The following is a 25,831-nucleotide window of genomic DNA, read 5'->3' as shown; positions in this document are numbered from 1 at the left end:
CCGTAAACACTTGCAAATTCTCTGAAACTGCTGATGGGATTGTGACCAAACTTGGCTAAAAGGAAAGTTTGTTCACGGCATTAAAAAGTCGGTGTTTACCAGGGGTCAAAGTGGGTCAATGTTTGACCCCCTCCCTCCACCCCCCACCCTCCCCTAAAAATAGGTATGGAACGTTTGATAGGTATGTTAAATAGGTATGTTAAATAGGTATGTTACCAACGTTTGTTCATGGCATTTAAAAAAATGCTTTCTTCTCTGAAACTACACACACGAATTTGATGAAACTTGACCACAACCTTCACCACCCGTGGTGTACCAAAGTTTGATCACGGTATTAAAGAATCGGGGTTTAAGAGGGTGTGCGGGGATTTGACCCCCTAAAATAGGTATATGCTGTCTTCTCTGAAACTACACACACGGTTTTGATCAAACTTGATCACTTGACTTGAAACTTGATCACACCCGTGATGTACCAATATTTGTTCATGCCATTAGAAAAATCGGTGTGTAAGGTGTGTAAGGTGTGTAGGGGGTGGGGAGCGGGGAGGGGGCCCTTGAGGCAGGCACGTTGCACCCCAAATTAGGTGTATATTTTTGTTTGTTTAAAGTCTTATGATTAAGTTAGTATGATTCTAAATGCTGCCCTGCCTCCTAGCAACCATTGAGATTGGTTTAAAATACCATGATACTGTTTAAAATATCTTTAGCCAGTGTAGTATACTTCTTAGTTCTACCAGGTGAGCGCCCAGGGGTATTCCCCCTATTTTTTTTTAAATCTTAACTTGACTTCCACAAACCTGCTGCAATGACTTTTTCCTTATACTTCTCTCTCAGGATTTACATCTTGATGCAATTTGGATATTAACCTGAATGTCATCACTTTATCATTTGAACAAGGTTATGACTCGATGGATGTGCTACATGAGTGATTCATTGAGGAGAGTCAGCAGATGTAGGTATTTGAGAGCTGAATTATTCCGAATACAATTGGCACTTGCAGGACCTGGAGCAACAACAAGGAGAACTGGAGACAGCTGCTCGCCGCTTACAGAGCCATGTCGAAGGCTTGGCGCATGATCTTCAGAGCAAAGACCTTGCCGGGCGAGTGACTGAAGCCGAGGGCCATGCTGAAGATCTGAATGATGCCTCGCAGAATTTGGCAGGGTGAGTCCATGATCATTGCCTATATTACAATCAGGATGTAATGATTTTTTTTCTTTAAAAAAAAAAAAAAAGTATTTTAAAAACTCACAGTGTCATTCTAAATCATTTTATTTTGTGTTCCACTTTTCAGAATACTGGCAGAAGCCAAGAATGTCTCCTTCAATGCCACAGCTGCAGTCACAGCATACACAAGTATCCGTGACAACATTGAGCAAGCTGAAAGGTTGGCGGGAGAAGCAGAAGCCATCGCAAGTGATGCTGAACAGCAGGTAGCATTTCGAATAGTGCTAAAATTGTTTTGGATAACCATGCAGCAATCATACCCTGGCTCACAGCTCTGCCTACAGATTCATTGGTTATGGCGAGATGTTAAGTTTTATTTTTTTCAAATCAGATCATCAATTTGGCTTCTGTCCTGGTCATTTCTCCCCGGGAATGTGCTACTTTTGCTAAGATTGCTGTGTCACTGGACTTTTGATGAACATTCTTTGACTACACCATCTGGAAACCAGCCTTCGTTAGTAAACTTTTATCAGTAGTGTCTGGGCTCCTCTCCTTTACTATCTGGTGGATTTTATTCATACTTATGAGCAATGAGTATGTAAGCTCCTACTCTAACATGAGAGATTAGTGTCCTTAAAGTTTTAGTGTCTTAGGAGTTATCTTGTTCCTTGATTGTATTAATTATTTATTGGCCCTTTTGGAAAACCCACTATCCCATTTTGTAGATGACTCCACTCTGTGCGGGAACTTCCCCACATAACAATTGCAAGCTGGCAGAAGCTGCATCCTTTTCTATTGATCTGATGAAAATAAGAAACTGGTCAATCACCTGAAACGTTTCATTCAGTGCCTCCAAATCCCACACAATCACCCTGTATCTGCATAAAGACCACATGGTTTAGCCTCCAACTTACCTCTGCAAACAAACTCTGGATGAAATGCTGTCTTTGGAGTTTCCTTGACAAACAAACATTAATGTGCCATGAACTGGAGCTACCAGATCTCTGTTGCTCTCCACAGAGCTAAGTCATTCATTGGCCACCCTCAGCTCTGAAGAAGAGACAAAACCTTCATCCATAGTGCTACCGAAGTATGCATCTCCTCCCTGAACTGGAGCTACCAGATCTCTGTTGCACTCCTGCAAATGGATAGGCATCACTTGCATGAGGCTGAGTTTGCAGGGCCTGTACCTCTTACACCATAGACGAGTTGATGGCCCAGAAGTTTTCCACTGCCTCATATCTTGTGTTGCTTTAGATATGCCCTCTCAACCATTCGTCCCACTCGCACCCCATCATGTCACAATATCTGAGCTCACAATCCATACCTCATTGCCCTCTTAAAATCATGGATATTTGCTCACTCTTTAATCTCCCTCTTCTCCTGACTGTGGAATCGCCTACCCGAGTCTCGTCAGTCATGGCTTTTCCTCCACTACTTTAAAATGTTGAGACACAGCTATTTCCCGACATCCCTTACTTTTTTTCGATTTCACCCTGTTTGTCAGCTTTAATTAATTGTCTGCTCACGTCATTTCTTAACTTATTCCCTGTTTCCCTTGTCGCGTCTGTCTCTCCCTCCTTAGGTTACTTGTCTGTTCATTATTTACCCAATTTCCTTCCCTTTTCTGCAGATTCCCCACTGCTCCATTATTGAAGGAGTCACCACTCTGTCATCAACTCTTGCATGAGCCTTGATCTCTGTAAAATAATAATATAATTGCAACCCGAGTTTACCAGCATTGAGCTACAGATTCAGAATGGGAATTCTAAACAGGCAAATCCAATCAATTGAACCAAAAGTTTTCCCTCATGTCTTCCCTGCACGTTTTCAAGACAGCTGTTCACCACCATCTCAAATGGCCTGTCGACGGGTCGACATCCACCATCCAAAACCATGATCTTTAAGACCCACATTAACCCTCCACAAGCCCACCTCTTTCTAAATTACCAGTTTTTTCCTTCCTGAAAGTTTGCTTCTGTATCCACCTTGTCCACCCCTTGTGTCACCCTCTACCTCTCATTATTCCCCACATTCCTTATTTGTCCTAGTCCCCCTGTATTTTGTCCCTCAGCCCTGCTGTTGGTGTGTTTCCCCCTCTCCTTCTACTGTTGCTTTTGTTCTGTTACATGTTGATCCATTCTATGTCCGCGCTCCCCCACGAACATCAACTTTGTATACCCTTACCAGAAAAAACAGCTACAATGACAGCCACAACACATTTGTTTCGAAGAGTTGGACAGCAGGTAAAGTTTGGGTGTCAAATCTGGCAAATAAAGAAGATATTGTCACGTCGACTAGCAAGCCGAGGGTCTTTGACCCTCGTGAATGACCAAACAATCTCAGAATCTACACAGCGTTCATTAAATGCTATTACTCCCCCCCAAGGGTAGCTCAAATATAAACCAAATTTGGCATTGGGTCTGAACATCCACAAAGGAATAAGGCAGGAAGACGCTCTTACAAAGAATAATGATTTATTAATATGAATATAGGGGATGAGGACAGACAAGACACTCCTGTATAAATTAACGGAACAAATTTGTGTCGACAGACAAATTAATACATGAAGAAGAAAACAAACTAACTTATAATACAGGCAAATTAAACCTTGCTAATGGCGCCAAAATACAGACAAGGACTTGAGGCAGGCACGCTGGCCTTGGTTCACCATGATGGTGTCATGCAGGATGGTGGTGGTGATGGCAGGCATGATGAAGGTGAGAGGATGTCATTGAGATGAGGCCAGGAGATGATGTCCATAGTTTCTCATTAGTCCATCTGTGGAGAGCAACGAAGCAGAAAGAGATGATATGTCTCCTGATCCGGAAGAAGCTGTGATTGTTCTCTGCTCTCGAACGACAATCTCTCCTGCACATGTATGCATGTATGCGGTTTTTTTTGTCCCCCGTCGCACCGCGGAGCGAAAGGGGGACTATGGTTTTCCCCTCCGTCCGTCTGTCCGTCTGTCCGTCCGTGCGTCCATGCGTGCGGGCGTGCATAAGCGAAGGACCGAATTCTAATTTGGTGTGTGGGTGCAACCCACGTCAAAATCCAAGATGGCCGCCGCCATGTATGTCTGACGCCATGTGTGTCTGAACCTTGTGAGCGGAATATCTTGCAAAATAAGCGAAGTACCAACTTCTAATCTGGTGTGTGGGTGTATCTAGGCATAAGGAAGAACGCTATTGAAAATTGGGTCGCCACGTCAAAATCCAAGATGGCCGCCGCCATTTATGTCTGAACCTTGTGAGCGGAATATCTTGAAAAATAAGTGAAGTACCAACGTTTCATCTGGTGTGTGGGTGTATCTAGGCATAAGGAAGAACGCTATTGAAAATTGGGTCGCCACGTCAAAATCCAAGATGGCCGCCGCCATGTATGTCTGACGCCATGTATGTCTGAACCTTGTGAGCGGAATATCTTGCAAAATAAGCGAAGTACCAACTTCTAATCTGGTGTGTGGGTGTATCTTCACCTGGTGTGTGGGTGTGTGGGTGTATGTGGGTGTATCTTCACTTCACCTGAAAAACATTGCCCGTCTCCGCTCATCCCTCTCCTCCACGGCTGCAGAAACCCTCATCCACGCCTTCATCACCTCCCGTCTGGACTACTGCAATAGCCTCCTCTATGGTTCACCCTCAAAAATCACCAATAAACTCCAATACATTCAGAACTCCGCTGCCCGTCTACTCACTCATTCCCGGACCCGTGACCACATCACCCCCGTCCTTTACAAGCTTCACTGGCTCCCCATCCCCCAGAGAATCCAGTACAAAATCCTCCTCTTGACATACAAAGCCCTCCATAACCTGGCCCCATCCTACCTGGCTGACCTCCTCTCCAGACACACTCCCACCCGCAACCTCCGCTCTGCTGGTACCAACCTCCTGACCCCCTCCATCCGGACCAAATTCAGATCCTGGGGGGACAGGGCCTTCTCCATCGCTGCTCCCACCCTCTGGAACTCACTACCTCACACCATCAGAGACTCCTCCTCACTCACCACATTCAAAACATCACTAAAGACCCACCTGTTCAACGCTGCATTCAACATTCAACCCACAGCATTTAACCCCTGACTATCTCTTCTCCTTCTCCCTCCTTTTGCTTTAAATATTTCCCTATTGATTCTTGTCTTGTCTTTTTGATTCTTGTCTTATATATATATGCCGTATATCGCTGCTGTTTGTTTTCTTGATTCTTGTCTTTTTGCAATTGTTGTTTTCATGTATTGTTATGCATTATGTTTTCCACTCTGTCAAAGCGCCTTTGGGCTTCTGGAAAAGCGCTATACAAAATAAATGAATTATTATTATTATTATTATTATTATCTACGCATAAGGGAGAACGCTATTGAAAATTGGGTCGCCACGTCAAAATCCAAGATGGCCGCCTTGCGTCTTCCACTTTGTCAACTCAGATCACTTCACCGACGGGGGACCTAGGCGTAACGCTTGTTACCTTTGGGACCGCCTTCATGCATGGTTCGCTCTCATTGGCCACCTACTGCAAGTGGACAGTGCTGCTTTCCAGGCCATCCTGGGCTCCACATGTCACTGCCCCCACCATAGCCTGCAGTTATCTGGGTTAAACAGCCAGACAGGGCTGTGGATTACCATTTGTACCACATGCCATAAGTCCCCCACCTGGCCTCGCCAGTATAGAAGGTCTAAAAGAATACATCCTTACCCTAAACTTCTTATGGGTAACAATCACCTCTTTCCTGGTGCACATTTTACAGTTCAACTTACCTCTGGCAGATCCCTGTTTCAAGCATAAATCTAATCTACTTGAGCACATGGACCATGCTATTCTTAGCACATTCGAACTATGGATCCCATCCCACTTGCTCTTCCATGTAACAATATATATCCTGTGTTCTTTTTAAAGAATTATTAATAGCAGCTTTTCTTGAAACATCCTCACAAGTGGATAAGTGGAGTCATCACATTGTTTGCTGCTCCTATCATTGATGATAAGTAATCATTAGTGAGTGATAAACTATTACATTACCATGTTGTATCATCTTGTGGCCACATGTGCTCTCTGTGCTAACAGGCTCTCGGAATTAGGCCTGATGAGACTCTTAAGCAAGCAGCAAAGAAGTCTCTACAAATGAGCTTCAACCAGATAACCGAAGCGAAAAACATGGGCGATCAGGTTGGAAGTAAGGCGTTAAAATCATTTCTTCCTTTTTGCCTCAGATTTTATGATCCAAAGTGTAAAAATGCACTGAAATTTCTCCAGGCTCATCAGGTTTACCCTTTATTTCAGGACTGCAGGATCAGATTGGGGATCTCCAGGAAAATGTGACCCAAGGGAAAAACAAGCACAAGGATCTCAGCAGGAACCTTGATAACGTGCTGGCAATGCTGAAGATGATTCCAAGTGGTGAGAACTTCCTGTTTTGGCATGCATAATTATCTCATCGCTTGTCATCCTTTGAGTTGGCCATTCAAAAGGAAGAGTACGGTTGCCGCGTTTTCTGAAATATCCATATCATATTTGATTTTACGAGTTTCTTTAAGATTGCCTATAATTCTTTTTTTGTGTGTGCCTCCTTTGCTTTGCTTTTGCTTTGCATGATCAATTCATTGGATGTATTGTATAGTTGTAATGCCAAATTTTGACCAAATCTATTCTTACCTGTTTACATCGTTCTTACTTCCATTTTTGAAATATTTCTTCCAACTACGGTATAAAGAAAATTTAGTTTTAATTGCTAGAGATATACTTAACAGTAATGTAATTGGGATAGCAGGATGGTCTTGACCAGGGGTTTCCAAAACTCAGGGTTACAACCCGAACTTGAAAAAAAACTCCTCAAAATCCCGGTTCTTGAGGAAGGTTATTCACGTCGAAGCATTTTATCGAAGGTAAAATTAGGTAGTTTCAGCAAGTAGGTACCGGTACCATGTGGGTCACGGGGACACGAGGTGAATGTGATTTCAAATTTTGGGTCATAGACAAAAAGGTTTGGGAACACCTGGTCTAGACCTAGAGGTATGCACACTCACCTCGAAGCTGTCTATTGACTAGCCCGTTTTTAAATCTTGGTCCAACGATAAGCTGTCATCCCAGTGATTCACACGCAATGTGTGAAATCCCTCGGATGGAAGTTAAACTGGGAGTCCCATCTGCCAGCATTAGTTGGGAATGTCGACCGACCTGGATTGTAACCCTAGGATTGGTGACCCGACTAGGATTGTAACCCTAGGATTGGTGACCTGACCAGGATTGTAACCCTAGGATTGGTGACCCGACTAGGATTGTAACCCTAGGAATGGTGACCTGACCAGGATTGTAACCCTAGGATTGGTGACCTGACCAGGATTGTAACCCTAGGAATGGTGACCCGACCAGGATTGTAACCCTAGGAATGGTGACCTGACCAGGATTGTAACCCTAGGATTGGCGACCCGACCAGGATTGTAACCCTAGGATTGGTGACCCGATTAGGATTGTAACCCTAGGATTGGTGATCCGACCAGGATTGTAACCATAGGATTGGCGACCCGACCAGGATTGTAACCATAGGATTGGTGACCCGACTAGGATTGTAACCCTAGGATTGGTGACCCGACTAGGATTGTAACCCTAGGATTGGTGACCCGACCAGGATTGGTGACCCGACTAGGATTGTAACCCTAGGATTGGTGACCCGACTAGGATTGTAACCCTAGGATTGGTGACCCGACTAGGATTGTAACCCTAGGATTGGTGACCCGACTAGGATTGTAACCCTAGGATTGGTGACCCGACCAGGATTGTAACCATAGGATTGGCGACCCGACCAGGATTGTAACCCTAGGATTGGTGACCCGACTAGGATTGTAACCCTAGGATTGGTGATCCGACCAGGATTGTAACCCTAGGATTGGTGACCTGACCAGGATTGTAACCCTAGGATTGGTGACCTGACCAGGATTGTAACCCTAGGATTGGTGATCCGACCAGGATTGTAACCTTAGGATTGGTGACCTGACCAGGATTGTAACCCTAGGATTGATGACCTGACCAGGATTGTAACCCTAGGATTGATGACCTGACCAGGATTGTAACCCTAGGAATGGTGATCCGACCAGGATTGTAACCCTAGGATTGGTGACCTGACCAGGATTGTAACCCTAGGATTGGTGACCTGACCAGGATTGTAACCCTAGGATTGGTGATCCGACCAGGATTGTAACCTTAGGATTGGTGACCTGACCAGGATTGTAACCCTAGGATTGGTGACCTGACCAGGATTGTAACCCTAGGATTGGTGATCCGACCAGGATTGTAACCTTAGGATTGGTGACCTGACCAGGATTGTAACCCTAGGATTGGTGACCTGACCAGGATTGTAACCCTAGGATTGATGACCTGACCAGGATTGTAACCCTAGGATTGATGACCTGACCAGGATTGTAACCCTAGGAATGGTGACCTGACCAGGATTGTAACCCTAGGATTGGTGACCTGACCAGGATTGTAACCCTAGGATTGATGACCTGACCAGGATTGTAACCCTAGGATTGATGACCTGACCAGGATTGTAACCCTAGGAATGGTGACCTGACCAGGATTGTAACCCTAGGATTGGTGACCTGACCAGGATTGTAACCCTAGGATTGATGACCTGACCAGGATTGTAACCTTAGGAATGGTGACCCGACCAGGATTGTAGCAGAAATTGCTTCAGCAGCACTGATGCTCTGTATAGAGCATGGTTCCTAATCTGATCTGCAATTGAATTGATGGAATCAACATGCATGCCATGATGAAATTATCTGAATGTTACTTACCTCACTTTCTGCTTTTGCTATGGATTTGCCTCCCTTTGTTCACATTCAATTGATCCTTCATGTCCTTCAACGTGATGTATTAAGTTGTTTGACTGGATTCATATCAGAGCTGTAAAAGCAAATGTGACCAACAGACACTGGTGCAAAGATCGAAGAAGCAAAGCAAAGTGCAGCGGTGGCGAGCAATACAGCCTCTGGCCTTCTGGAGCAGACCAAGGACTTGAACCAGGATCTGGCTGGTCTGCAGCACAGCTACAATAAGCTGAGCGAGGACACCAGGAAAGCTAATGATGCAATTAATGATGCAGGAAAAGATGGTGAGTTGTTTATAAAAATGGTCATACTAATACAATCAGGATCCGCTTTGATATCATATGCACCTCAGCTGAATGTTTTCCTTCTGGAGCATTGCATTCATTCATGCTTAGTAAATGCTTCTGCAGAAATTAGGATCAAGATGGAAGAGCCAAGTTTTTGGCGAATTTGAATAACATTGTTTTCCTTAAAGTGTTGTATATAGGATCACAAAACTACTTGTAGGTAGAGTGGCTGAAAATGTATTTTCTGTTCATTCGTGATAACTAGAGAAATACCCGTGCTACGCACGGGTGTGAGTCCAGAAGCAAACAGGCAATGCAGATACGGTGAATGCTAAAGCATGAAACCAATAAATTCCACATTCCTGTCGCACCTTCAGTCGCACGTCAGACATGGACAGCAAGTTCGTGAAGGACTTCCATGAAAAACGTACATGTTCGCAAACAAACGGTACATTCACGTAGAGAAGCATCGATCGTGGGTCCGTGGCGAATGTGCATATGGTGATGGCAAAATATCAGAAATTGAAGGCTTTTTTATTTTAAACGATTCATATAAACATCCGTTGAATCATATCACACACAAATCATCAAAATCTAAACAGTATCTTTAGAATTTCAATAAAAGCCACATCACTGTTCATATCGGTAAATATTATTCCATCGTGTTTCAAATCGTGATCGATACACTATGATCGTGATGATCGTGATCGTGAATCGTGATCGATAATCGTGTTCACAATCGCTATGTCGTATGTACTCCCGATACGTGTACCAAATTCCCGATACGTGTAACTGTACCAAATCAACAGTTAAAAGGATTTTGAGCCGACAGGTGTTACGGCCTTGGCAAGATCGATGGAGACAGCGAACTGTTAGATCTGATCCTCCTTCATGCCGAAGTGCAGATCCTCCTTCATGCCACATCCGATCGATGCAGCCGTGCAGCGATCGGTGCAGTCGTTTGTGCGGCACACGGTGCAGCGATCGGTGCAAACGTGGACTCCCCCACTGCCACATCCTGCTGATACTTGCTCCCGCATGACGTTATTTTCCCGGGTGCCGCACAAACGACTGCACCGATCGAGATTTAACGGATGTTTATATAAATCGTTTAAAAGAAAAAAAGCCTTCAATTTCCGATATTTGGCCTTTTAATTTGGGCCTCCCAATTGAAGCCCCGCCCACAGGGCGGGTACCGTTGCTCGACGTAAGAAGACGTCACAATGAACGTCATGCAAACGCGAATGTTATGCGGGAGTCCAAACCTGAGAATGCTGGAGACTAAAGCTGAAATTGGGAAAACAATAAACGCCTATTTTACTCCTGGGGATCCCAGGATTACCCACCCAAAATATCTTTGCGATCGGTTCAGCTGTTTTTACAGTACCTTCGAACGGACAGACAGACAGACAGACATTTAGTGAATTATAGTAAGATAAGCATACATTAATAAAGTGCTTACAAAAATTACATTATGATCTAAAAATTGTATTCATCACTTCTGCAAATATAAATGGGGCTCGCAGGATAGCTCAGAGGCCTTTGAGCTGCCATGTCTGGTTTTTCTTTGTTGTATACATAGTCGAGGCTCGAGGAAGAGCTAGTACACTGAATGGATCAGGAAATAACAGACACTGACAGGACGCAAAACACGCATGCATGGGGTGGACAAAATGGGCACTGAAGGAAACTCCAAGGAGGGAAAACTGGAAAATTGGAAGAAGGGATTTGCGTGGAGTTAACAAGGGTAGAAAAGATCATGGTTTTGGATTGGGGATGATCTGAGATTGTGGTGAACAGATGGCTTGAAGAACTGGAGGGAAGACTTCCACATGTAGGAAAAAGAGGAACAATTGAGTGGAGGTGAGCAATGATCCTGGATATAGGTCGTTTCACCAGAAGGGGGTTGATGGTAGACCATGTGAGCCCAGCAGAAACCTGGAGATGGGACAACGCACGGAAAGAGCAGATGCTGCAATGCCAGAAAGGAAGTGGAAGAAGACAGAGAGATCACCGACCTGTCTGTGATGGCGAAGTGATAATCACATGGACTCAGCTACAGCTGTGTTTTATTTGTGTTTAAACAACTCCAGCCTCATGGAGGAACTAAACTACCGATGACAGCAGGTTTTGAGACTATCATTGGATCAAAGGAGAACAGGGAGACAAACGCCACACACAAAGAGTGTGAGTGGCAAAAATAAAGGGGGTGACGTGGTGGGGGAGGCAGTATTCCATGCATATGGATCAGTGAATGTGCCTTCAGTCCAAGGGATGTTAAGTTGTGTGTCCTGTCTATGAGCAGTCTTTGATATGTGTTGAGGATCTCATGGTGTCTTTCATAAGAGTAGCCACCGCCACCCTGTTGAAATTCCCCAACAGGGAGCCCCAACCTGTAGCACCCTTCAACTGAATGGTGATCTGTCCAAGGTTGTTTCTCAACCAGCAACAATCAGGACTTGCCATGGGCACTGCAATGCTCTGTGAAGTGTATTGATATACCTCGCCTTTACAAACTATATACCATGGGGTATCTCGTAAACTTAACAGTTCAGCGTCTACTGGAAGCAGGATTTGCTGTTGAACATCCAATTTTAAATATCTGGAATTTTACCTCATTATCTGTCACAACCTGAGTGGACAATATCTCCAAGCTGGCACCTAAGGCCGGAGTGGACAATATCCCCAAGCTGGCATCTATGGCCTGAGTGGACAATATCTCCAAGCTGGCATCTAAGGCCTGAGTGGACAATATCTCCAAGCTGGCATCTAAGGCCTGAGTGGACAATATCTCCAAGGGCTGAGTGGACAATATCTCCAAGCTGGCATCTAAGGGCTGAGTGGACAATATCCCCGAGCTGGCATCTAAGGGCTGAGTGGACAATATCTCCAAGCTGGCATCTAAGGGCTGAGTGGACAATATCTCCAAGCTGGCATTTAAGGGCTGAGTGGACAATATCTCCAAGCTGGCATCTAAGGGCTGAGTGGACAATATCTCCAAGCTGGCATCTAAGGGCTGAGTGGACAATATCTCCAAGCTGGCATCTAAGGGCTGAGTGGACAATATCTCCAAGCTGGCATCTAAGGGCTGAGTGGACAATATCTCCAAGCTGGCATCTAAGGGCTGAGTGGACAATATCTCCAAGCTGGCATCTTAGGGGCTGACTGGACAATATCTCCAAGCTGGCATCTAAGGGCTGAGTGGACAATATCTCCAAGCTGGCATCTAAGGGCTGAGTGGACAATATCTCCAAGCTGGCATCTAAGGCCTGAGTGGACAATATCTCCAAGCTGGCATCTAAGGGCTGACTGGACAATATCTCCAAGCTGGCATCTAAGGGCTGAGTGGACAATATCTCCAAGCTGGCATCTTAGGGCTGAGTGGAAAATATCTATTTCCAAACACCTTGAGATTCTCCACAGAGCAAAATACATTCTCAGCCAGGAGGAGCTGCCAACACTGTACAAAGCTGTACCATGTTGTATGTACCATGTTGTATGAATTTCAATTGTGGGCTCGTACAGCTGGTTCCAGTCTTTCTCCTCTGAGGACATCAGTTCCAAAGCTTTTTGTTTTATTGTCCCAGAGTCTGCTTTTCACCAACCAGAGGCAAGTTCTTTGATTCTGATTTCTATCTTTTCACGTTGGGCCTCTCTTCCCTTTGTCTACCCACAGCTTCCTGGGTAACATGTCCTACCAGAAAACTACCCCGCGTTTCCCTCCTCAAATATAAGCTGGATACTAATCTCCATTAGCTCCTTCCTCTTCTCTTTCACCCCCCCCCCCCCCCCCCCCCATGGAAATGACTCACTATATCTACTCTTTCATGCTTCTGCTTTTCTGATCAACCTCCACAACCTGCATGTGTACCAATCTTAACCATTTGTAATACACCTTATAGCTGACTCATTTTGGGCCTGTGATTTATTTTGCTACTTCCTGCATCTCAAGTTTCACTGATGCAGATTAAAGTAAAACCCACTACAGTACTTTATTCAACAATAACACTTTGACACAATCTTGTCATTTTATCCGGTCATGTCAGCAGCTTGCAATCAAAACCTGGTTAAATTTAACGTCGCAATTTTCTCATGACACAATGCACGGTTATAAGGATGACATAATGAATGTGTACCAGATCGATATTAACAAAATCATAGAAACATGGCAATATTCTGCCAAAATAAAGTACAAAAATCCGACAGTGTCCAAAGTCCCGATATTCATGCTCTCCATCTTGTTCTCCCGCTCCCTTTATCATATGTTTTATGTTTTATGTGTCAGTTTCTCTTTTTGTGATCAATGTTAGCTCTTACACGAGCCTCGATCTGAGGTTAGATACCAAAAAAAAAAAAAAAAAAAGTTAGGAGTTATTTTAGTGTAATTTTGTGTACGAGGTATATATACTTCCTGACACCGTTTTATGCATGTTCTAGTTGCAGAGGCCAGAGACAAGGTACACCAAGTGGATGATGAAGTCAACCGGCTGTTGGAAAAGCTGAAACCGATCAAAAAACTGGAATCAAATCTCAACAGGAATATCTCACAGCTCAGAGATCTCATCAAGCAAGCACGCAAGCAAGCTGCCTCGGTGAGTTCTACATATTAAAAAAAAAAAAAAATACAATTAGAGTGTTCATAGAACATGATACCATGCGCAGTGCTACTTCAATTTCGATCAATAATTTTTTTAACAATGGTTAAAAGAAGAAAAATCTGGAAGTTTAGTGCTATTGAAGTAGTCCAGCAGCAGTCCTGAATATCACCGTTATACACCACCCCATTGATCCTTTATTTAAATTGAAGCACTGCAAAACTGAAGGGTCTTGGAAGTCTTACGACAGGTGATTTGTGTACTACAGTCTTCAAGTATATAATCAATTTAAATAAAATAAAGATTGTAAAAGTCGTATAAATAAATTAATTGCGGAATTTACCACCATTTTCGGCAATGTCTACTACATCACCCGATCTAACACATTACAATAGTTATTTGTGCCGGTTGTTTGTGTCCTTTATGATGTCCTTATAAACAGAAAGTTTCCTGTTTGGAACTATTTTAAATTTTGTTTGATTGCCCAGCAGGCAGAGAGAGAATAAATGTATTATCTCACTACTCTCTGCACATGTGCGCTCAAGATGAATTAAGAGACAAAGTACATGAAAAAGAAAGACTTGTCTTCCTATTCATGTTGGATTTGTGTTCAAAATATTACAATCAATTGAAATAAGCTGTTCTTCAATCATAAATTGACGATCATAAACTGATAAGACAGACAGACAGGCGGCCATAAACCTATTGCTTAACCCCGCTTTTCGCTTCGTATGCGCTTTGTCATGTCAGGGAGCTTGTACACAAGTTACATGCAGGAAAAGGAGAATACAAGACGTTGTTGTAAATTTACATCGTACTATGATGATTTGACCATCACACTTGTACTTGGGATTTTAACCCGGCGTTACAGCATCATGGAACAACGCAGATTGGAGTCCCCAAAAAGCTAGCCTGAGGGAGTACATTCTGAAGCGTAACCCTTCAACAGCCTTCTGGGACCTAGCATTTGCAGGATTAGGACAAAACTGGACCTCAAAATAGTGTTCAATACAGTGACGACCACCTTTAGAGGCCATTTTTCCCCACAGAGCAGGGGTTTGCCTTTTTCATGCACCGTGGTCCCCTTTTTGAAGCAATGTTTTATGGCCGGATGCCCTTCCTGCCGCCAACCCTGTTAGTCGCCTCTTGCGACACACAGGGAATTACCAGTGAACTGGTACTCAATTTGCCGACCTCGGAAGGATGACAGGCTGAGTCAACCCCCCTGGCGTTAATTCAGCAATCGATCGGGATTCTAACCCAGGATCCTAGGATCCCAAGCCGGCACCCTAACCGCTAAACCAACACCAGGCTTAGTGTTCAATACAGCGAATGAAATAAATGTCTTAATTAACAAATGAAAAATGAATACTGCTGTTTTTTCACTTTCATTGCCGTTATCATTGGGATGTGTACACTGCACTGTTTTTTGGTGGTATTCTTAGCCATGTGCTGTGTCGCCGTGCAGATCAAGGTGTCTGTGCAGTCAGGCAGTGGATGTGTCCGCACCTACCATGCAAACATCAAAAAAGGAACCTACAACATGGTGACACTCAACGTCCGTACAACTGTCGCCGACAATCTGCTCTTCTACCTACCCAGTGCTGACACGGTACAGAACAGTAGGGCAACAGGCCTTGAAAAGATTGATCAACATGAAGTTCCAGGCCCCATCATATACTTTTTCAAATATTGAAGACCGTACAGTGGTAATTGGAATAATGTCATTGTTATTGCTTCAACGACAATGGGTCAGTTTGAGCAAATTATTGGTAACTATAGCAACCAGCCTATATACCAAAAGATTGTGAACTAGACTGATATATTAGAACACTAGTGGAGTTTTTGCTATAAATATTGATGAGAGCATGCCTTGTGTATTGTGCACCCACTAGTCTGACTTCCTGGCTATTGAGATGCGCAAAGGCAAGGTGTTGTTTCAGTGGGATGTCGGATCAGGCGTGGGCAGGGTTGAGTACCCATCCTTCGAGATCAATACCGGAAAATGGTACCGCATTGAAGCCGAGAGGTGAGTCGCACAACTGTCCTACCCTGATGTACACAAAATCAAATGAATGTACCAGTGATTGATGGCATCCCGTGATTTTGCAGGTCAGGCCGGAATGGCTCGCTGATCATCCGTCCGAGCGAGGGCGGCCCCACTCCCATAAGGGAAGTGGGACAGGCCCCAAAGGGCTACACTATCCTCGATGTGGACAATAAAGCCCCATTATTTGTTGGTGGAATGAAGGAGACTGCAAAGGTATGCATGTTTCTCTACAATTTCGAAATCGACTCATTCCGCAAGTTGTACTTTGTAACATGTTCATCAGAGAGGCTTGATTAGGCCTTGGTTTAATTTTAAAAGGCTCATTCTTCTCTTTAATTGGTTAAGACATCATTTAAAACCTTCAATTTAGGTCAGAGTATCATTATCATCACAAGCACAGAACATGCTGCCAATATGCAGTTCATCACATGGATCACGTAGACTATAACACCAACCAATCACCTGGTTTCAGTTAGGTAGTCGATCTTACAGTCCATTAATGTGTTCTCACTAAACTCCTGTTTGATGTGAAATGTTATTGATTCATCCTAAATATTAAATACCTTCACATTTGCTTATTCAATCCATGTAATTTACGAAGCTGTGAATTTCAAAGTCTTCAACATATTTATACAACTATAATTACAACTACAATTATTATGTATTTATACAACTATAATTACAACTACAATTATTATGTATTTATACAACTATAATTATTAATATAAGTTTTTTAAAATATTTACACAAATATAATTATAATTAACAAGGACCTGCAGAAAATTCCACGTCATGCAAAATGTGACTTCAAGCCCCCAATCCTAGCTCCTTCCCCTTCACCCAACCCCAAGTCCTCAACTCCCCTTTCCCCATCTCTAAGTCCTCAGCCTCCCATACTCAAGTCCTCAACCATACCTCCCCCACCCCCCTCCCCATCCAACCCCAAGTCCGAAGCGCATCCTTTGCCCAAATGGCACCGAAGACCCAAAAGACCCAAAACACCCTGTAGACCAAAAAGACCCCAAAGACCCTTAAAGACCCAGAGGAACCAAAATACACTTAAACCCAAAAGCCCCTGAAGACCCAAAAGAGCCTGAAGACCCAAAAGACAATGAAGACCCAAAAGACCCCAAAGACCCAAAATATCCCGAAGACCCCAAAGACCCTAAAGACCAAAAACACCCCGAAGACCCAAAATATCCTGAAGACCCAAAACACCCCAAAGACCCAAAAGACCCTGAAGACCCAAAAGACCCTGAAGACCCAAAAGACCCCGAAGACCCAAAACACCTTAAAAACCCTTTAGACCCAAAATACCCTTATATAACCCCGAATAACCAAAATACCCCAAAGACTCTTAAAGACCAAGAGGAAACAAAAGACCCAAAAGCCCCTGAAGACCCCAAAGACCCAAAACACCCCAAAGATCTGAAATACCCTTAAAGGCCCAGAGGATCCAAAATAACCTGAAGACCCAAAACACCATGAAAACCCAAAAGACCCAGAAGACACTGAAATGGTCAAAGATGCCTATCCCTCTGAAACGACATGTGGTGAGGCGCGCGGAGCACACCGAGTCACGCTAGTTAATATGATTAATATTACCCACAGTTAAGCCTGTCGGAATTTGATTTTTTTAGTTTTTCACAATTTTCATGAGTAAATGTTTATTTTCCAGCATTTATTTAGATTTTAATCGACTAAAAGTTTTCAGTGTTAGGTAATTATTTCAGTGGGTGATACATCTGGTAATATTACAGTGCCGTTTAATGACCAACGAAAAACGTACTGTAACTGCACATGATGTTTCTCACCTTTAATCCCATGCACACACTGTACACTGAATGCTCCACCCCAAAGCCGGCTGTTTTCACACAGGTGTAAATACCTGCTTCACTCATCGCATTTTTTTTACACAGATGGATCTCATAAATTTTTAGCCATCAATTTTTTTATTTCCTCTTTTCTATACAATTCACCTATTAATGTTTGATTGATTTTTTTTTTCCTTGGTCTGTGAGTATGATCCGAAATCGACGTGTATCGGCACTTACAGATAAAAATCGAATTCTGCCAAGCCTACCTATAATGATGTATCGACTGGAGGTAGGATGGCCTACTCTTTCTCTGATAGAATATTGCCTGAATTGGCCAAAATTATCCACTAATTTGATGCTAGAGGAGCGTCCCACACAAAAGCTAGGGTGCTGTCCTCTCCCCAAGGTAATGGAAAGCTTGCGTAGTCACATTGATAGGGTATTAATCAACTACAGGTAAATATCTCCTGTGATCGACAATATCTTATTATGACGAAAATTGAAGTTTTCCTCAAAGGTCAGTCTGTCTCGTTTGTTTGTCTGTGAGTTTGATAACTCGCGAAAACTTTCAGCTATCTTCGTCAAACTTTACCAGATGATTACGAAGGGCAAAGGTGAGGCTGCCAATGTTTTTTGACTATATAGGTCAAAGGTCAAGGTTAAAGGTCAATGTTCCCTCATTTGTACGGGCGATATCTCAGTCATCCTTTGAGCTAGGAAGCTGAAATTTGGACACAGTAGTGAACAAGTGCTTTTGCCAAAACAGAAATTTTGATTTGATGATTAATCAACTAATCGATTAATTATTTATTTTTTCGATTAATTATGTAATTAATTAATTTTCAAAAAGTTACAGATTCGGATGAAGCAGTGGTGGTTTAGGTATGCTATTAGCCAATTGATTTTAAAAAAAAAATTATTTTACGATTACTATTGATTTATTCGAATTACACAATTAATCAATTCATCAATCAATTTGATTCGATTTTTGTCATACCTGTCAGGCTACCGCCTAATGCCTTCTTGTTTTATTATCTATTCCATCAAAAGAATTGCATTTAATAATTTGATTTAATGACCTTCTGGTGTTTCGTTTTGTCTCTTTTCCCTGATAGCACTCAATTACAGTGTAGCCAGGAAACCACCTCATCGATGGAACCAATTGACAAAGGCCTTACATCAACTGGTGCACATAATGATCATCAGCTGATGCGTGAACGCCAAACCAAACCAAACTCACTAAACCTGTGTCGGCACCGTTTCGTTTTTAACCAGACCCACTATCATTGATGAAAATGTTACTGCTGATGGAATTATCATCAGAGTGAATACGCCAGCATCAGACTCCCATTATCATGCTCAAAGGCCACCGCTGTACATGTGCCTCAAAATGGTGCAATAACTGCATCATATTGACCATATTTCCCAGTCTTTACACACCGTAAAAATCACGAGTATATTTAAAGCTCAAACTTTATATTATACTAGCAGAAGTACCCGGCGTTGCCGGGCAGTGGAGGGGAGGGGCGGCAGATGGGGGGGACAGGGCGGGAATTGGGGGAGGTGGGGGAAGGGGGAGAAGAGGAGGAGGGAGGGGGAAGGGAGGGGGGAGAGGGGGCGGGGGGGATGAGTGAGAGGGAGGGGGTAGTGGGGGTAGGGGAGGGGAGGGGGGAGGCAAGAGAGGAAGGGGGTTCGTATATATGCTGGTGGGTGAATGTGGCGTTCATCACGTTTCTGAGTTAAGTGTGATGCCGATCAGGAAGAAGAAGAAGAAGCTGTACTACCAACTTTGTACACTTCCGGAATTCTTTGATTTATTTGTATTCATATGTCTGGTCATTGCTTTGTATTTATGTATGCGAACATGTACTTGAATATAACTGTCATTAATTTTAAAAAGGCCAAGGCACTATTGACCGAGTTTTTGTTTATTAACTCCAAAAAAACGAACCTGTATAAAAACAATTTTTATTTTATTTTATTTATTTTCCTCTAAAACACTCCCAGGCACTCACTGATGAACCACTGAAAGTTTGACGAAGATCCGTTTGGCCAACTCTGAGAAAAATGGCGACACACACACAGACCAACATCTCTATTATATAGTTCCGTACAGCCAGTTAGTAATTTAAAACTCAAATGTTTGTATTTGTGTTATCAATTAATGTATGATCTGCAAAGCAGCCTGTGAATGTGAGTGAGTCTTGTCATGTTCGCATTAATTTAAAAATAAAATACACGACATTCAAATTAATTTACCTGTTGGTGTTCCAATCCCTTGGCTCATGACGCAAGTAAGCAACATTCAAATCCCATATATCCATTGTGCTTTTCCATTTTCTACCAATGTCCTTTGTAATTCGCGTAAAAGTACTGATGTTACGTACGTTGACTCGTGAATCGACCCCGCAGGTACGTGAACGAGACAGCTAGGGTTATTTTCAACATCCCCCAAATCAGCATCCGTCGACCGCCCAAAACTGCATCATACGACGTCATCAATTTGGGTGTAAACACATTTAACTATCCTAAAAATCAAGGCTACTTATGTCTTTGTATACTACCCCTGCATGGGGCTTATATGTATGGTGCAAGCTCTTTCATGAGTCTGGAATATATATGTAAACAAGTACAAAAAGTTTTAATTAAAACAAAAGCCGCGTCGATGTTACACAATGCCTAGATGCAGCTGTGCCTATAACGTCGATGTTATAGGCACAGGACATTCCTATTGATTCGATTACTTGATGTTATTTTTGTGCAAAGTGAAAATATATCTCGGCAATTTCCCGTGTGTGGCGACGAATTTTTAATATATCTCGGCATTTTCCCGTCTGTTATTTCAGGCGGTGTATGACTGACCATGCCGCGATTTAAAAAATATATATCTCGGCAATTTCCCGTGTGTGGCGACACGTGAACGAAGCTATGCTCCTCTCTCCACATTATTGTGACGACGTATAAATTAAATATTTCATCGTGACGATTGTCATCAAATGGACGAATTTTTAATATATCTCGGCATTTTCCCGTCTGTTATTTCGGGCGGTGTATGACTGACCATGCCGCGATTTAAACAAAATATATATATCTCGGCATTTTCCCGTCTGTTATTTCGGGCGGTGTATGACTGACCATGCCGCGATTTAAACAAAATATATATATCTCGGCATTTTCCCGTCTGTTATTTCGGGCGGTGTATGACTGAGCATGCCGCGATTAAAAAATATATATATCTCAATGGACTTGAAGTTACAGGCCTTTGAGAATTCATTTCGTTCTATAAAGGGCAACTTTCATCGGATTTTCTTCCCGTTTTTTTTCAACCGAGTCTAAAACTATGTTAGCGACTGTGAAAAATGAAATGATATATCGAATTTGATTTGAAAGAAAACTGTGTGAGAGAGGAAGACACCACGGGCCTACAAAACAGGCCTCAAAGCTATGCGAGTTAATAAAATGGTGGATATTTGTTTATATGAAGCCTCTCCCAAAATGGGTGGAGCTATGGTTCCCAGAATGGGTGGAGCTTTGAGGTTTTGTCTTCTCTGCAAGAACAACAACAAGAAGAAGAAGAAGAAGCAGTGGCAACAACAACAACAGCAGAGGGCACTCTATGAGCAGCGTCTGCGACGCGGCTAAAAATTATAAACAATCTTTTTTGTGACTGTGGTTGTGGTTGCAATATTCATAATATATTTTCACTTTTTACTGGAAGTTTATGTACAAAATATATTGTTGTTTCATATTCACACTTTCTGGCACATGCTTTGTCCTGCAGAAACATGACGTTGTAAAGCTAACTACGTTCACGGGGTGCATGGGAGAAGCTTTCCTCGATGGGAAGTCCATTGGATTATGGAATTTCCGAACGACTGGTGGTGATTGCTCAGGTTGCGTGGTCAGGTACATGAGCTCTTTCCTTTGCTCGTTATGCCTTATTTTATTTTGTAGTTCAGTCTAAGGCTATTGCATTATTCCCTAATGAGATAACTTTGAACGATTTTTCACTATACTACAGGGCTGGCAGACTGGCATAGAGGTATGTGCACTCACCTCAAAGCTGCCGAGCCTGGGTTTGAATTTCGACCCAGCTACAGACAGTCATCCTGATGCTTCACAGGCGGGTGGTTTCATCAATGGGTATGCTGTGCTTCGGATGGACGTTAAATTGGACGTCCCATCTGCCAGCATTAGTTGGTGGACGTTAAAGATACTACGGTATCTTTTGTGAAAAGTAGGCAGGCTATCGCCGGCACCACGGCCAAATTACAAATTCCTGCTCTAACCTACAGGGGGAATTCCATCTGTGGCACAGCTACGCTCCCATAGCCAAGGATGGTACCACTCAGTCTTATACTCCATAACAAATAAGAAGAAGAAGAAGAAGAAGAAGACTGTACTGCAGAACGAGATTTAACTGTGCTCCTAGGATAGGACATTCCCCACTGCTGAAAAGAAACTGAAGGCTCAAGCGAAACGAATTTACTACCACGTTGCTGGGACTTTTATCACCTCAAGCTCAATCTCAATGATGATATTTTCACATGGATATATTTTATTATCAGACTGGTGAGTTGGCCTGGCAGTATGCGCACACATGTTTGCACTGTCTACTGTGGGTTCGAATCTCGCCATAGCTATAAACCGTCAACCAGGTGCTTCAAATGCAGGGCAATGCATCAATGGGTGTGCCATCCTTAAGATGGATGATAAGCTGTGGTCCCCATCTTCCCACATTGGCCATTGTTGGATGTTAAATATGCCACAGTGTATTTCAGAGTAGACGAGTTTCTGGCAAATTACAAATTCATGCCACAGTCAAATGTCTCGCCTGGCCAGTGGTTTCATGAAAGACTTGGGCCAGAATTGTGCTCTCAAATCAATCCCATAAGGTGGGAATAATTGTTGCAGTTAAAGAAGAAGAAGTTTAAAAAAAATTTTTTTGCAGAATCTAAGACTTGTAGTGGAGCTGCGAAAACCAGGGGCGTCGAGAGGCAGCACGAGCCCCGAGTTAACCAACCGCGGGGGCCCAGCCCCACCCTCTCTTTTATAACTTTTTAAGGAACTTTCTTTGAGGTAGATCCTAAATTAGAGTCGCAACAATCTCATAAATAAAGCAAAATCACAGCAGCAGCCTTTTTAGATCACAGTACAAGTGTTGAAAAGTAAATAAATAAAGTATTAACAAATATATTATACAAGTTGAAGTCGTAAGACCTCGTACATCTTGCAGAGTACGGAACATACAGTGCAGTCCAATTGTCCAAAGCGTCATGATTGCTCCAGACAAACGGCATCAAACAGTATATCATAAAATCCACACAAAGACAAACTTATTATTTATCCGTGTCATTTACCTGAATATTTTACCGAGAAAAACAAATGGTCACTTTTATTTAGCCGTATGATCGAAAATAAAGGAGATAGCGGGACGTTTGGACCGATCGAGTCAATTCGCACCATCAATTGTTGAGCATTATTTCTCCCCAAGATTGGCCAAAAAATATGCAAGAAAATGTTTTGTTTTTTTAATTATTATTATTTTTTGGACAAAGGGGATACAAACCCATTTCTTTGTAACGCACATTTCTGGTTAATAACCATTTTCTGTAAAGTTTGAAACTGTACCATAAACAGCGGTAAAGGTTGTTTTGTTTCCGGCAAGAAAGCAAAATCAGCTTCTGGGTTTAAATGTAACGATGAGGAAGTGAGGATGAGCCGATGAGGGGTTTCGCCGTACTGTTTAAAAAAAATTACAGAAGCTCGGGCCCCGAGACAACGACTCACCCTGACCTGACCACCCTCTCGACGCCTCTGGCTACCACGCACACATAGACATACAGACGAATACACTAGACACAACATGAGACAAACACATTCACTGAGCTTGGGGGAAGTGCCACCACTTGCTGGGGGCACTCTGGGTATCAATGACGCCCCCAAAATGGTGCCGTCTTTCCTACCGCACTCACTGCAGCATTTCCTAAGGAGGAATTTCCTCCACCCCATAGATGACAACCTTTGGAGATTGCCCACGCTCTTATTCTTTTAAATGCGGAATATCAAGCAAGAAAGCAGCACGTATCATTTTTTTAAAGTCTTTGGTTTGACCCAGCCAAGGGCTCGGAGCGGGCGCTCTCTAACCATCACGCCAACAAGTCTGGTAAATTATATTTCCAATCGATTGCCATTGTAACCACCTGATATGTATTGCTTCCCCACCATTGGCACTCCACTCCAAGATAAATTGGTGTTCAATTTCGGAAATACCACCATTTCTTGCTAACAAATTTCAGAGCCCTTTGCCAACTATCTTGAGTGAGCCAATTTCAGAGTCAATTGTCATATAATGCACCAATGCCAGACCTATCAAACACACCAAACACCCAATGGGGCACAATCTCACAAGACATGCTTTTTTTAGCTTTTTTTTAGATTCAGACCAAGCTTCTCATTTTCTGAAAAAGTATAACTTCCTGCTTATGATCATCCTCTGTTTTTCATGATTATGAACTGCTTATGATCATCCTACTTCAGCAAAACATCAAGGACAGCCAAACACATTGCTGCCATTGTTACACCAAAAGACTAATTGATGTAAGCACACTTCAAGATGATGCAATAACACCCTAAATTTGGACATCATGCCCCCATTCTTTCACCAACTTATTGTTTGTGATTACAGGGCTGGGGTTGCAATTGAAAAATATTTCAAATATACCTGGCATGGTGATATATTCGATATTAATTTGCAATATTGTTATGTTTATAGGTGGGATTCAGATTCGAGTTGGACTAAAGGAGTTTATTCAAAACTAGCAGAAGTACCCGGCATTGCCGGGCGGGGGAGGGGAGGGGAGGGGAACGGGGGGGAGGGGAGAAGAGTGGGAGGGGGAGGGGGAGAGGGGAGAAGAGGGGGGGATGGGGAGGGGGAGGGATGGGAGGGTGAGGGATGGGAAGGGGGAGAGGGGGGAGGGGAGGAGGCAGGGGGAAAGGGGGAGGGGGAGGGGGGGAACCGGCAGAAGTACCCGGTATTGCTGGGTGGGGGGGGGGAGGGGAGGGGAAGGGAGGGGAATGGGGGGGGGAGGGGAGAAGAGGGGGGGAGGGGAGAAGGGTGGGGGAGGGGAGGGGGGAAAAGGGAGGGGGAGGGGAGAAGGGGAGGGGGTAGGGTGGAGGGGAAGGGGGAGGGGGAAAGGGATGGGGAGGGGCGGGGGAAAGGGAGGGGGAGGGGGAAAAGGGAGGGGGAGGGGGAAATGGAGGGGGAGGGGTAGGGTGGAGGGGGAAGGGAAGGGGGGATGGAGGGGGAAGGGGGAGGGAAGGGGATGGCCAGTCAACAATGACGTTGCAGTTCTCATGGTCGGAGAGCAGCACAACAATCGGACATAGTCCTGCATATTCGCAACAGCACGAAGCGGATTTTGGAGACTCACCGATCCTGTGACGTCCTCCAGTACTGGCGTTGCCGGGCGGGGGAAGGGAGACCCGTACATTCCCAACCCGTACATTCGCCCTCTCGACTCAAGCTCACTCGGACAAAAGCCTCGCATAAATTACACCGTGAAGGCCCAATGGTCATGTCTATGCCACAAATCACAGGCGCACTGAATTGAAAATATATAGAACGCTCATACTCCGTGAAAAGTGAAGCCGCCGTGTCGCCATCTTGGTCAGCACGACTCGACCAACTCGCTTCGCGGATCTCGTTTTGTGCGGCAAGAAACTGCTCCAATCGGTTACGGAAGGGTTGTGGAAAGACGTTTCACAGCTGTTTCAAAGACATTTAATTCATATCGCACAAAATCGATACAAAACACGATCGCATAAAAGGTGAAGTGACGTGTGACGGGATGGAACATCACGTGATCGCTCTGAGTGAATCAGTCTGGCGGCGGGAATGGAACATCACGTGATCGCTCTGAGCGAATCAGCGAGCTGCTCTGGAACCGGCTGAGATTAGCGGGTACTTCGCTGAAATGCGCTGAGGTAAATATGAATAAAAAATATGGATCGTCAAATATTTTGAGTTCGGCCATGTTCGTCCCACGCTCAATGGCCATGTCTATGTCAAATATCAAGCACGTAAGCCTCT

The 25,831-nt window shown here is 43.6% G+C and overlaps 1 protein-coding gene across 1 annotated transcript in view; it reads left to right on the top strand.

The window, feature by feature from the left end:
• The window catches only part of LOC137433134 (laminin subunit alpha-2), a 469,485-nt gene that overhangs the window by 391,792 nt on the left and 51,862 nt on the right, over positions 1-25,831 (top strand). Inside the window, exons 40-49 of the mRNA XM_078783389.1 lie at positions 1,001-1,164; positions 1,295-1,433; positions 6,229-6,337; positions 6,445-6,561; positions 9,092-9,274; positions 13,715-13,869; positions 15,341-15,484; positions 15,768-15,901; positions 15,985-16,135; positions 21,521-21,645. Of these exons, the coding sequence (XP_078639515.1) occupies positions 1,001-1,164; positions 1,295-1,433; positions 6,229-6,337; positions 6,445-6,561; positions 9,092-9,274; positions 13,715-13,869; positions 15,341-15,484; positions 15,768-15,901; positions 15,985-16,135; positions 21,521-21,645 (1,421 nt within the window). The remainder of the gene's footprint in view (positions 1-1,000; positions 1,165-1,294; positions 1,434-6,228; positions 6,338-6,444; positions 6,562-9,091; positions 9,275-13,714; positions 13,870-15,340; positions 15,485-15,767; positions 15,902-15,984; positions 16,136-21,520; positions 21,646-25,831) is intronic.

Source organism: Myxine glutinosa, chromosome 8 (genome assembly GCF_964187855.1).
Source record: "Myxine glutinosa chromosome 8, kmMyxGlut1.1, whole genome shotgun sequence".
Lineage (NCBI taxonomy): Eukaryota > Metazoa > Chordata > Myxini > Myxiniformes > Myxinidae > Myxine > Myxine glutinosa.
The sequence above is the reverse complement of the archived record's forward strand: the minus strand, read 5'-3'. Positions and strand labels throughout refer to the sequence as shown.